Source organism: Rhodnius prolixus, unplaced genomic scaffold, assembly GCF_049639745.1.
Source record: "Rhodnius prolixus isolate KJV_2025 unplaced genomic scaffold, Rpr scaffold_7, whole genome shotgun sequence".
Taxonomy (NCBI): Eukaryota; Metazoa; Arthropoda; class Insecta; order Hemiptera; family Reduviidae; genus Rhodnius; species Rhodnius prolixus.
The window spans coordinates 36818705-36833565 of NW_027411582.1; the positions used below are offsets into that span (position 1 = coordinate 36818705).

At 33.0% G+C, this 14861-nt stretch overlaps 1 protein-coding gene across 9 annotated transcripts in view; it reads right to left on the reverse strand.

The window, feature by feature from the left end:
• The window catches only part of Hecw (Hecw ubiquitin protein ligase), a 204406-nt gene that overhangs the window by 55561 nt on the left and 133984 nt on the right, over positions 1-14861 (reverse strand). For 4 of the 9 annotated variants that reach the window (XM_074115239.1, XM_074115242.1, XM_074115241.1 and 1 more), the window contains 5 exons: positions 13817-13964; positions 12735-12909; positions 8895-9080; positions 7224-7376; positions 4320-4567 (listed from right to left, as the gene is read on the reverse strand). In XM_074115239.1, the coding sequence (XP_073971340.1) occupies positions 4320-4567; positions 7224-7376; positions 8895-9080; positions 12735-12909; positions 13817-13964 (910 nt within the window). Of the gene's footprint in view, positions 1-4319; positions 4568-5048; positions 5301-7223; positions 7377-8894; positions 9081-9218; positions 9283-9383; positions 9677-12734; positions 12910-13816; positions 13965-14861 lie in introns of those variants that run through there. The other 5 variants (XM_074115243.1, XM_074115244.1, XM_074115246.1 and 2 more) reach the window with 4 other exon arrangements.

The window sequence follows — 14861 nt, forward strand, 5'->3', positions numbered from 1 at the left end:
CTGAACTACTGCCGACAGATAGTTGGACGCTCCTTTCTACGGTGACTAACCTCACTCTTCACACCGACCTCAACATTCCCTTCATAGACCAACTCGCCAAGATTAAATACCAAAAATTCCATACTACTCTCTCTACTAGCTCTAATCCTCTTGTACTGTCTCTCGCCTCCTCTGACATCCGTAATACTCCTCGCCGACTTAATCGCCAGTGGCCCCGCGACTTCCTTGAGGTCTGAAGAACTAAATCTCTCCTACCCACATTCTCCTCTCTCCTATAGAGAGTGCTACCGCTGGGTAGCTTCTCTCCTCCTGCTCTCCTCCCGCACCAGTTCATCTTATTTACTTCCTATTTGATTATTGTATATATTTATACAGATTGTAAATTACAAAATAAATTAAAAAAAAAAAAATAATTCAAAAAACAAAAAATCGTACTTCCGGTGTAGTAACTCAATGTAGTAAAAAAAAAAAAAATAGCGTCCCTTTTTCACACACTCAAAGAAAAGGTGGGAAAAATAACTCCCGAGTTACTTCATTTGGTCAACGGCTAGTAGGATATCCACCACAAAGAGCAACCATATGTTTTAATATCGAACGGTATTTTCTAAGAAATAATTGATGCCTAAATATTTCTTCTTTTTATTCGAACAAAACAGCTGACAATAATGAAGACTATTATGTGTAATGGGGGGGGGGGGTTATTACGACAATCCTGTGGGCACCATATGACGAACTGTTTGGCTTCATCATTTACGTTACTAACTGAAATCTGTAGAAAAAAACGTAATTTTTTTTTAACAAAAATCTAGGCCAGATGTTTTTTTATAGGCACTTGAATAAACGATAAGGAATTAAAATCGATAACAATGCTACGAATTAACAATATAAAAGAATAAACTGACCAGAAAGGGGGCCGCAAAAATTAGGTTTTCTGAGCGTCAGGTACGTTAGTAATTAAAATAGTTTTAGTTAGGACGAATACAGGTTAATTAGTTTGAGATATCAAGAATTTCAAAGTTACTTTTTTGCGTAGTTTAGGGAATCAAGATTCTAAGATGGTTGGGAGAAGCAGGAGGAGAAGCTCTGGCTCTCTCGTCTGGCGCTTTTTCTACTGATTTGGTATTAATTCGATTCTATATTAAGATGAAGAATAATATCATTCTCTCCTAGCCAGATAGTCCCCTGAAGCTTGAACTCATCAGCAAAGAAAGACAAGTGAAATAAAGAAAAGAAGAAATACAAAAGAAGGTTATGCAAAAATAAGCTTTAGAAAAACTTGATAGATTTCATTCCTAGTGAGAGGAGAAGGGAAGACAGGCCTAGGAAATCTTGGATGGAGGGAATTACCGAGGGAATGGCCTCTAGAGGCCTTCGGGAAGGGCAGTGGGAAGACAGGAAAACTTGGACTTTGGGCATTGGGGATATGATTACTTAGGAACTGTCTTTAACCCCTAAAAAAAAAATTGTGGAGAGTAGGGGGTTATACATAGGAGGAGACTTCCTCTTGTAAGAGGAAGTAAGAATCTAGGGCGCGTACACTAACGCGACTATCTCTTACTGTATTATGTAATTAAATTACGAGTAAGTTCAAATGAAACCCTATGGCAACAGTTAAAAAAATGTGTTATTTCCGTAGAAATATCAAAATCCTCACGATCACACTACTTCCTCTAAAGAGAAAGAGGAAATAACATTTCATTTCTCTCGAGAGTGTGCAGAAAGAGAAAGTGGAAAAAAAAATAAAATGGCCTAATTCAATTTAAATTTAAAGAAGGCTTGAGATGATTATCGATTCTTAATATAACAGCTGGACATTGCTAACGAACCTTATTATTTATAATAATGGGACATCAAAACTGCGAAGAAATAAAAAAGAAAAAGGAAACAAAACAATAAACTTCCTCAATTTACTGTCCCACAGACTTGGAACAGAGCGGGGGGGGGGAATTGGCGGGATATCAGCAAATGTTATTTTTGGTAACGGCGTGTTAGGGTTGGGCTGTTGAACGTTCAAAAGTGGATCGCGTCTAACATCTGTCACCTGGGGGACATTACCTCTCCAAAATGTATTAAAAAGGGGGGAAGGAAGTAAGAGATAGAAAATACGTAGTACAAACCGGAAGGCAGTAGTTCTCGCCGCCAACGAGTGACTAACTGACTGACTGGCCCGGACGGGTCAAGTTTTAATTGCTGCATTAAACTAAAAAACTATTGGCCATCTGCTACGTAGACAGATACATATATCTGTAACTATTCCACATGGAATCAGCCACAAACTATAAATAGGGGACCATTACAAAAAAAAAAAAAAATCAATTCCCCTTTCTGTAACAAAAAAAAAGGATACTTTGTTAAATGTACAAATGTTTGGTTCCCCTTAATCGAGTGACCAAGTGGCCAAAATTGATTTATTAAAAGCAATGAGACTAAATTCTTATTTGTAAGGCAAAAAAACAGACCATTTTCTAAATAAACACTTTTTCGAAATCAGATAAACGCTAAAAACAGAAATCCGATGAATATTCGAAAAAATCGAATCGAAATTCGTAATCGAAAATCAGCACGATTAAATACTCTAATTTTAGTAAAAAATACAAGTTAAAACTTTGGTTAATTGATAGCAAGTAGCACTTGCTGTCTTAATTTTAATTCAATTTAAATAAACACGAATCGTCATGAATAAATTATCTATTTCAAAAAAATAAATAAATAAATATTATTTCCATTTCAATTACAATAATATAACATATGAATTCAAAATAAAAATACGGAACACTACCAGCTGATTAAAATTAACTGTAGTTTTGTTTATAAATATTGTCACCAGGTTGCAGCACTTACCAACTAAGTTTGAAGTGTTTTATAACCAGCATGTTTTATATTATTACAACAATTATTTTATAACTGCGGGTTATTTATATTCAATAAATGCATTTTTTTTTTTTTTTATCCTGTTCTGCAGTAGTAAATGCATAATTATACGGAAGAGGATGATCCAAACAGCTGCACAAAATATTTATAAAAAAATAACGTTGAAATTAATACGAAATAAATAGAAATAGAAATTCGCAACACAATTTGAAAACTATGGTTTCTCATTAAAACAATAAACTGATTATTATTAGGTAACTTTTGAAATAATGTTAGAATAATCACAACTATAATAATTTACCAAGTGAACACCTAGTACGTATAAAAAAGTTAATTTACAATAAAACAATTAAAAATCGCGTTTGTACAAAAAAATTTCTGAAAATTCAGAAAAAAACTTATCTATTAACAACCTACAAAGACTTGGAAAAATAAAATTAATACTCAAGACTGAAGACTGATAAATTGCGAAGAATCTGAATAAGAAGAAGACTCTTGAGGTGCTTCTGCATTCCATTTTGAGTAAGATTTTGAGCTCAAGAAAGCCACAACAAAAAAAGAATTCAATAATATTATTTTCCAGCCATCCCAGAAGAATAGATTGACAAAAATACCAAACTACAAGTTCAGGATTCTGGATAGCTGAATTTAAATTTATTTCATCTGCCTACAATTCCCAATTTACAGTTTGAAACGTTAGAATCTAGCTATAAATCAGAGGACGAACCTAATACCGATTTGCAATTCTTATTAATAAAATAAAACTGAATTAATTTATAATTATAATTTATAATAAACGTCTGTATTAGTCTTTATACCAGTAATTATTACACTAGCACTGTTCATTGTTATTTGTATCAATTGTTATTCACAAAATATATAATATTCTAGCTAAATAATATTGTTTAATAAAGTTAATAAAGATCTAATACGTTCTATGGATGAGTTTAAAGTTTGTTTTTTTTTAACCTTAAGATTCAAAGTTTTAATGTTGATGCTTAAAAGTTGTAACAGGATGAAAAAATAATTGCCATTTCAGTCGTGATACATTTATTCTGCCTAGTCCCTAGGGGACTAGGGTCATCTTCAGGGCTAGTTTACAAAGTAATATTTTACATTACAGGGTTGGTGTGTCTTCTGTTTTGTCTGTTCATGTTCAGTCCATTCAGACAGAAGACACACCAACCCTGCAATGTAAAATATTACTTTGTAAACTAGCCCTGAAGATGACCCTAGTCTCTAGGTCGAAAGCTCGGCAGAATAAATGTATCACGACTGAAATGGCAATTATTTTTTCATCCTATTGAATCTATGAATCAGTCACCAAAAATAATGAACAGCAATTAAAAGTTGTAGTTATTAAAGTTGTAGCTGTAGTTATTAACATTAAAAGTTTTATCTTTTCCAATTGAAAATGGATTAAAATAAATAAAAACAAATTTTCTTACCTTAACAATATTGTAAGCTCGATATCATGACTTAAAGCTTGCAAAGCTTGTGTTCCTTCCACACGTACAGCGTTCACCTTATCACGAAGAGCATGACTTGATGCTACTGGCGGATGTCTTTCTCTCAGTATGTCCATTATGTTTGGCTGTCTTAAGAAGGCGACCACTTTATCATTATAGGCTGTTGGTACTTCCAAAACTCTGGACGAAAGTCCAGATGGTCCTGGTCTTGGTGGAGGAATTGGTGCCTAATGGGAGATTAAGGAAAAAAAAACAAAGATCATGAATAAGTCTAGGGGATGTTTAAACAAATTACACAACTAATGTAAAGACACAAATGTTTCATTAACAAAATAATTATAAGATCTGTCAAAGTGCAATTTAAAATTTAAGAACCGTTTTCAAACTTAAGTTAACATTCAAAATTACTTGAAATGCTAAAGCTAATTTATCACAAACTAAGTAACTGATAATTATTCGTTTTATTTTATAAATCTCTAAGATATTCAAAATAGTTATTTAGTATAAAGATGTTATCAAATAATTCTGTAATTGATTCAATAATTTTTAGGCCAGTGAAAATACTACTTTTTGAAGTTTAGGTTAGGTTATGAAATTTAGAAAATATTTGATTAACTTAACATGCTTTTAACATGCAAAAACTAAAAATGGCTATAATACTCGTACATTTCAATTTATTTCTCTAATTTTAAAGTTCATTGTACTTACAAGCAAGAAATTATACCCAAAACTGGCATTGTAGCTAATCTTCCTGTTGATTAATTGCTACCATTTAACATTAGCAAGATACAATTTAGTTTGCATTATTCATCTAAATTGACAATTTTTTTTTTCTTGATTAAGAATTTCACTTAGCTTTATGAACAGTATAATATTATTCCATAACTGACACGTCAAATCTGTCACAGCATCGCTAACTTAAAAACCAATAGGTGAGAAGGTACCACTAAGGTTACAGAACAGGGATGTCTAAAATTATACATGTATATTAAAAAGTATTTCCAACTTTTAATTTTAAATTTAAAATATTACGTTATTTAAATTGTATAATTAATGAAAAAAATGAAAACTTACATTAGTAACAATATTTTTGATAGTTTTGTAGAAAAAACTATTGATCTTTATTATTATTATATATTGTATTTGATTATTTAAAACGTGAAGTTAGGTGACTTATTGATTTTTGTTCATGATAACGATTTTACCTAAATTTCAAATTTTAAATTGCACTAAGTAATGTGTACTATAAAAGAAGAAAAGGAAAACAAAAGTTAAAACCAGAAAAAAAATTGATTCATATTTTCCTTCACTGTTTTTCCAACGTTCTCAAGTGGAAATCCTCTCAATCTAAGTAGTAAAGATCGTGAAGGGAAGCAAAAATCAAATTAATCCCATTTTCTCTGCATTCCCCTCAACTTAATTAACCTGTCTTTCCCAATTTACCCTGTATTCCTAAACTTCACCAGTGCTTCCAAATTTCCAATTTAGGTCAGTACGACCGTTTTCCCAAATTTTCTATTACTCTAGGTTTAATTTGTTGGATAGAAGCATTCTTTCAAGGGAATGCTAGGGAGATCTAGAGCCCCAGGGATAGTTTATGAAATTTTAGGCAAAACGCAAGGTTTGACTAAGGAGGGAAATGATTTACTAAGAGCTTAGGGCCATTAAAGTAGTTCTACAATTGCAGAAGGAAAATTTGAAATTCCAGTTCTAATATCAAAACTTGACGTACTTATTTTAAAAAAACATAAAACAAATTTATATATATAAAAAAAAGTAAGATTTTTTTGTTTGCGTTTATTTATGCCACAATCAGCGCATTAGCGCTATAAGTAACAATGACACAATAGAGTAGTAAATGATTAGGTAACGTGTGGAGTAGCTACCCAGTGGTAACACTCCCAAAACATAATATGGTTAGTCACTCTCTTCACTTGAGAGGAGATCCACGAGGCCAATGCCTTTTAAGACGTCTTGTCCCCCGGGTTATCAGGAAGAGTTCTAGTAGAAAGATTTTCTGTGCTAGAGGATTGCAGGCTGAAGTGGAGTTTTCTGTATCGTGTTTTGGACGACTTGTGTGATAAAAGGAATGTTAAGGTCAGTGTGTGTAGCCCCAGGTTGGGAGACATAAAATGGAGCGTTTACTATAGTTAGAAGTATTTTAGATTGATGAGATTGACTCCTTTGGTTGAACCCCACAGCTCTATTCCATACGGCCCAGATGGGTTTCAAAATAGAAGTTTTGTTGTCCGGAGAGAGTTTTGATCTGTCGTCTAAGAGTCTTTTAAGTAGTCGATAGCGTCTGTTTAGTTCTGTTCTTTTAAGCCTAGTGTGGGGAGAAAAGTAAGATTAAATTGAAATTGCTTAGAAAAGTAATTACAAATACAGACAAATGCAAAAATATTGAAAATAAAACATTTTAAACAATAAAGTGGAATCGAAAAAATGAAAATAAAACAGGTTACAACAGGTACAACAAAACAAATAAACTGAAAAACCTAAAAAAAACACCTAAATAAGATGGATTCTACAAAAAAAAAAATGGAAAAAAAATACATCAAAATTTAAAAAAAGAATAGAAAAATGAAAATCATAATCTACTACAAAAAATTAAGCTACCATAAATTCCTTCACATAAAACAGTCCACATTAACTAATATTTTATATTCCAAGAGGATGATACATATATCCAGACAATAAATAAATAAAAATTGAAAACTGAACAAAATTGCAGGTAGAACGCAATTAAAAGATATCATCTAAGAAACAAAACCAAAAAAAAGAAATAATAAACAATAAAATTTGCCTTGTATCCAAAGTAAAAAGTGCAAATACTTCAATAAAACACAGAAAAGATGATAGAAACAATAACAATCAAATTACATTTGCAAAAGCTAAATCCTGTTCACCAGCTGATCTGGACCGCCGACGTAATTGCCATGGATTGATCTTGTGTGGATTTAAGAATGGCATCTCTGTGGGCACTCTAGGATCTATGAATGTTGTACGTTTGCTCGTATGATCAATGAAGAATTGCTAGATAACCAAATGATTAACACAAAAAACGATATAATGCTTAATTTCAAAATTTTGAATAGGGGGGAAAAAAGGTAATAAGAAAGAAATGTTAACACAAACATTTAGTACTCTTTAAAATCAGAAAAAAGGGCAAAGTTAAAAGGTCACTCATCTAAATTCTGAATTTAAAAAAAAAAATAATGTAAACAATAATTTACATTGTTTACATCGTTTAACGTGGATATTATTTATCGTGACACGTTTCCTTTAATTTCTCACCTATGTTCAAGAGTTTGGTTAGCGAAAGAATCAGTTAGTGCAAAGAAACTGCATTCCATTCATCAAAAAATGCAATACCCTGTTAAGAAAGACGAAATTAAGTACTATCCAAACCAAATGAATTGGAAATAGAAAAACAAATTATTATTTTGACGACTCCTGGACAACACAATTAACCAAAAAAACTCATTTCATGAAATCTCTATTGAGACCAGACCAAAATTCTAAAATTTTCTATCAATATATTTTGCCAACCTTTACTTGAAACACTTTAGACAGCTCCCCTTAATAAGATTCGACCCTATCCAGCCTGAAGGTAGTAAAATGTAGAAGGGGTATCAAAATTATTCCTAAGATTACTAGTTTATATGTCGAGATCCATTTTCTTTCAATGCCCCGAAGATCTCGAAGTTTGGGATAGTGTATTGGAACCTCCACTCCGGCACAGGTCCATCTCTTGAATGATTACCCAATGAGGAAGATCCTTATTAACAAAACCTCCACTCTGGCACAGGTCCATCTCTTCAACGATTACCCAATGAGTAAGATCCTTATTACCAAACTGTTTAAAGAAAAAATGCCATACTTCCAGCCCTGCTAAGATAGACAAAGCTGAACAAACCAAAATGAAACGGCAGTAAACCAAAGACAATGTTTTTGACTCCTGGACAAAATTTGCAACATGATAAAGAAGTAAATAATTATTTCCTGGAATCTCTGGTGAGGCCAGACCAGAATCTATTCGATCAATACATTTTTCCAACCTCTACTTATCCACTAGAGGACAGCTCAGAATTACAAAGATTCGACCCAGAGAGGTGAAGTGAGTCTCTGACTGCTTAAAGACTGAAATGTGAACCCAAAGAATACCAAAAGAATGTGAAGAAAACTGTAGCAGATAGTTTTAAAATGTTTACAGAACTTCAAAAATGGATTCCAACAAATAAAAAAAAAATCTTTTAACCAAAAACTCACGAAAAAATCACACATATCCTTCAGTCTACATTAGAATGAAATTTTGTAGAGTGATCTATGTTTTATCTTTTTATGAAATTAGATAGGCGTGCATTAAAACTGCATCGAAAAGAAATATTCATAAAGTTGAATCTAAGGCATTGCCACAGTTCTAGAAGGAATAAACTCTTAAGTACTGCTGACACGAGTAGCTCCTGCCTAAGTAGCCACTTACACTTTTAGGCTTAAACTTCTATGTTGCTTTTATTCTAAAATAAGAAAATTAAGAAAAACTGTATTTACCTTTCCATTTCTATCGAATTTGGTTTCCCAACCTCTAGGCAATTCTCTCATCGGATCAGCAAAATGATTTATAAACGCTACAAGATCCCTATTGTGTTGATACCTTTCAAACATGTTCATATCTCTTCTTATCTTGGAGATCATATGTTTCAAAGATCCATTACGATTGTATAATGCCAGGCCATCCTATAAAAAAAATAAAATAATAATAATAATTCAAGTATGTGAATAATACTTCAGATAATTTTATAACATTTAACTATAGCTATCATAAATTTTATAATTTAAAATTATTAATTCATTAATATTTATGGAAACTTATACCTACTGCTTCCAAATAAGTTTTTTTTCAAGGAAATGTACGTAAGACTGAAGATTTTACAAATAACTGGTTTAGTAGAACATGCACAAAAAAGAAGTTGGTTTTGGTAATCGAAAAATGAGACATTACACACGAACATAATATGTATAAATGGAAAGATAACAAACCTCTTAAAATATGTCCCATGCTTTGTAAAATGCAATTATGAATAACATTTGAAGATTGAACACTGAATACATGGAATCCATACTTATACTATATTATGAAATGTTTTCTTAAGAGTATTGTTAAAAATATAATACAAAAAAAAAAAAAAAAGAGATAAATCATTTAGACCCTAGTTACTAAAACGAAAAAAACTTAGGCACCACACAAACACCACAAAGTTGTTTTAGAATACTTGTAACCTTCACTGCAGGTAACAGGGATTTTTTGTGAAGGTTAACTTTTATCGATATGTTGACAGAAAAAACATGCAACATTTAACAATAAATACAGTATTAATTAATGATAGTTTTCGTTTAGTAAAATCAGTACTAAACTAGATTTTTGTATTTTTATTTTTTTAAATAACTACCCTATACCAACTATCCATACACTAAAAAAAATTGAACTAATCTTAAAATTATTTATTTTATTTTATATTGAATTTAAATTCTTACAAAAAAAAATCTATAAAACATAAATCAAAACTTTAAACATTCTCAAGAAATTGGGTAGATTTATGTAGTAAAAACAAAAAAGAAATCTACATGCTTTTTTTTCCTCAGACAGGGTCTAAAAGCAATACATTTTAAATTGTAATCTTTATTATATAATAAATCAGAAAGAAAAATCCAAAAAAATTAATTAATTAAAAATTAATTTGAAATTCTAGAAGTTAACACTAGAAATGTTACAAAATATTTAATTATTCTACGTTTCTTGGAATAAGGGAACGAATTATCATCATTCAAGAAAGTTATTATTCAAATTAAGTTTCAGATTTTCGTGTATCTTTGATGAATTTATATTCAAACATTGATGTACTATGCTTCAAGATGAATAAAACCGAATCAAGTTGGAAACAGTACAATAGTAGCTTGCTATGGCAACATACAAGGCGAATAAGGAGGCTGTGAGGAGCCACAGGAATGTTTTTACCGGCCAAAAACTCTGGTGTATTGAAATTGCTGTGTGACAAGGAGCATTATCGTGATGCAACTGCCCACTTGTTCTTGATGTTTGGTTTTTTCAAGAACCTCTCGGTCATCAAATTTTGACCAATGAATTGGGAATGAGAAACAAAAATCTGCGCAAAAATGGTTTCCAAAAAAAAAAAAAACCTTTCGCAAGTCCAGAAGAACATCAAGGAAGGAGAAAGGTGCCTTGACTTTTTGGATTCAATTGAAAATTATCCCCATTTTTCTGGAACGTGTCTTGGATGGCTCCTCATTCGCCTGACTTGAGTACTTGTAACTATTTTCTCTTCCCGAAGTTGGAAAAATCATCTCAAGGGAACTCATTTTAGGACAGTCGAAAACATTCAAACGGCCAGCTGAAGGCTATTCCAGTATCGGAGTTCGAACACTGCTATGAGGAGTGGAAGAATCGTCTCCAGCGCTGTGTGGCTTCAGAAGGAAGTTATTTTGAAGGTGACAATATAGAATTGTAATTCTTTTTTAATAAAACAATTTAAAAAAATCAGTCTCATTACTTAATTTACAGACTAAAAAAATCAGCAATATTATCTAGTTCTGGGAAACTAACCACATTTTCAATATTTACGATCTTATTAATGCGTAATACTAAAGTTTTTGAGATTAAATCGTGATAGGATCTTATGAAAAGATCTAAGAAAACTGTAAATTCCATTCAGTAATAAAAATATTGATTACTTTTCGATTGTGAACTGGCGCGGCACAACAAAGTTCTGTTGGAATAGGTGCCGGTTCATGTGGGTATTGAAGGGAATGAAAAAGCTGATCATCTGTGGCCAGGAATGGAGCTAACAATCCTTTCATCGGTCCGGAGCCTGTCCTGGGGATCACCAGGGGTTCATATCGCAGAGATTGGATCTGGAGGGAGCATGAAAAGAACTGGGTGATGTGTCTTGGGGGTTAAACACAGCCAAGGCTATGATGCCTTGGCTGTGTTAGTAAAGAACCAAAGAGACCCTGTGCTTGGGTAGAAATTCAGATTACTCTGATTACAGGCCTATTCACACAGGGGCACGGTAGGTTCAAGAAGCATCTGCGCAAGGTGGGGCTTATCAGCTCAGAGCCGTTGTGCAGATTGTGTGAGGAAGAGGAGGAAACGGATCGAGCGTTTGCGCTATGAAACCTTTGGAACGCTGAGGCTGAAGGAGATAGTAGCGCAAAAAGAACTAGTAGGGAAAGTCCTCAACCTCTTTAGGAGAGGACGGGTTCGCTGACTAAAACTAAGAAGGGACTGGCACAATAAGTCTTCTGTGGCTGCGGTGCCGTGGGGCGTAGGTCCCCCGTCCCATCTACTATCTATCTATCGATTGTGAAATATTCTTAAAAATTGGTAATTTTAGTAACAACATTTTTATCTTTCCTTTATAAAATTTCTATCAGCATCACCCCGTGTAAATCATATTGAGAAATGGGTATTTTAGAAGAAAATCCAAGCTCCCTTACCCAAAGATCAGTTTACTACTTATCTTTACCCGGAAGTAGCTATTTCCAAATTCTTGGATATCTTTAGGAATCCTAGTGTCTTCTGCTTTAGTACCATATGTTCGGGAATAATCCCTTTATATCTTCTAGGAAGCTTTCAGTATCCGCCACCAACCTAGTCGACGCACTACACAACAATCTAAAAGGGGTACTGCTGGTGGTTTTTCATAAATAAAGAAATTAAAAAGAAACCACATGAAAAAATTATATTCTTTGGATTTTTCTTCTGCAAAAAGACATCATAGAGAAATTGATGAACACACACACAAATTTATATGTAATAAATTGAAGTCATGAAAAGGAAAACTGTTGGAAAATTAAGACTTGAATCCAAGAATTATCATCAGTGTATATTTTAATTTGTACTAAGAGATACTTAAAAACCTATAAAATACTTCATTTACTTAAATTACTTAATAAACTTTCAATTGCTCAAATTGAGTGTACTCAATATAAATACTAATACAATTTTAGTGTTCAGGCAAATGTTTTTTTGATAATTTTATAGCAGAATAAAATAAGGAAAAATGAAAATCCAATATTTTATTGTTAGCACTTACTTTGTACGCCTTCATTTTTAACATGGAAAAACAATACACAGGTTAACGTGAGAGCTAAGAAAAATTATGACCGAAATTTTCAATGATATTAGAGGGAGGAAAAATAAAAGATAAGAAATTTTTTTATTTATAACAATAAACACACAGTAACACATTTTGAAGATGGGGGTATATAACATCAGGAACCGCATGCTAATTAAAATAGCTTTAGATATTTTAATCATATTTTTGTACGATTTTTAATATTTTTAAGGAGAATATAAGTTTAATTTTGTACCTGGTTTGTATGTAGAAGACTGAAAAAATCTGGACGGCATAAGAATTTAACAGCAGGCGATTGGTACACGTCAATAGTATTGGAGGCACTTGGAATTGACGTACTGCCTGCAGCATCAGGACTGTCTTCTACGTCCGTCTGTCGGGACGTTATAGTCCTTCTAATTGATTGATACCTAATTCAAATAATATTAAGTTATAGTAAATAATATAAATAATACACATGATTGGTCCTAAATCTAAACTATTGTAAGTACCCATAACAAACTATCCCTCTACAATGTCCTTATTAGTACGGCCATCAGAGAATGAGTATAGAACAAGACGTTGTAGTGCCCAGAAGCAGGAGAAAAAGTTTATAAGCAGCTAACTTACTGCGGTAATAATACCAAAAGGTCATTTAGGATGATCTACTAACAATTTGTAGATTGAATAAAGACCTGGGCCAGGTAGAAGCCTGTGCAGGTTCTGTCAGGAAAAAGAAAAAAAAGATGAAACAGCACTGCGCGTATGTCATTGTGAAGGGCTAAATTTTACTCAGGAGTTTTAAGCTCTTTGGCGATGAAGAAGAAAAAAAGATCCACGCCCTTCATACCGCGAGTCTCTGAACAGGATTCTTAAGTCTACTTAAACATACTGGAGGAGTGTTTCTAATTTTAGTGGTGCCCTAGAGCCTCTGGAGTGCGCAGTGTATTGTGAAGGGGCTTTCTGTTTCAAGTCTCGTAGAATCTAATATAACCCCTTTAAAAGGATGTGCAAATCTAAGCCTTGGGGCTAAACTAACCCCACTGCTTTCAATCTTTTCAATCAAAAACCCACCCTTGTCACCCCAAAACTATACCAAATCAAGTTTCCTCAATTTGCACTGAAGCCTATACTGGTCATCCTAATTGCTCAAACTCTTTCCACAACAATCAAAACTGATTATCGCCTAAACTGAGAATCGCCTAAATCGACAATGACTTTATGATCTCTTGTCCTTGGATGACACAACTACTAGGCGCACCTATGTAGTTTTCTCTCTCAGATTTCACCTCTTCCTGTGTCCCATACCATATGTTACGCAAACAGTGATTGTTTTACCTCCTGTCTAATTGCTGCCTCTGGAGTTCATTATTTGAAGTCCTGGCACGAGTCAAAGTACTATGAGTCGGTCTTTGCCATGTAGTCATCCTGTTGACATGATCAATATAGAATATCCTTCCGTGGCTATCAATTCTGGCTTCCCAATCTATAAAAAAGCAAAGTAACAGTAATAATTAACTCTAGTAATAATTGATATGGGAAATGATTTTTAATTTTATTTTTTCTTAAATTAAAACACTATGAATATTTCAAAATTTACTGTTCTTTTTCAAGATCTTACATCAGTTTTCCATGTAGTAGATTTCTAAGGAGAATTTGAGGATTACTAAGAAAATGAAATGAAAAGAGGGGATAACAGAAGCTTCTACGATCCAAGGAAGAATTGAGCGTTCCACCACTAGGGTTGGTCCTCAAAAAAAAGGACATTATTTTTAGGGTTTTTGGACTTATTAGGAAACCCAGTCCTTAGTAAAATCATAAACCTTTCTTATAAATTATCTAAAAGGGGGCGGCAGAAATTATTGATTTGGTTACTGACTGGGATTATGATTTGCAAAGTTGGGTTTAGCAAGTGCATGGGTGCAATTCCAACTCCAAGAAGCGGCAGTTAACCCGCGTCAAGCTATTCACCGAGATCTGGACTAATGAATTCAGGAGAAATTCAAAACAAGCCTCTGAGAGTTTTGAAGTATCGGCTAAATCTTTCAAAATAGAATTGATTCAATACCTTTAATTTACATCCACTTGAACGATTCAACACAAACTGCATTGAATGTAGAAACTTAGGTCTGCAGCAGCCAAAACGCTTCAACAGTTCAACTTGGGTACCAAAAAATAATATTTATTTTAATTCAGTCAATTTAAAGCTGAATATAAATTTAAATAAATCGAGAAGAGACACTGGGTGTCACTGGACCATGTTAATTCTAAATGTTTTTGGGTTAGAGCTTTGGGTAACAGAACCCGCACTGGGTACATATCTACGATAAGATATTACCTGAAAACTACCCTTCATTTGGGGCAAAATAAGAAACTGTTTCAG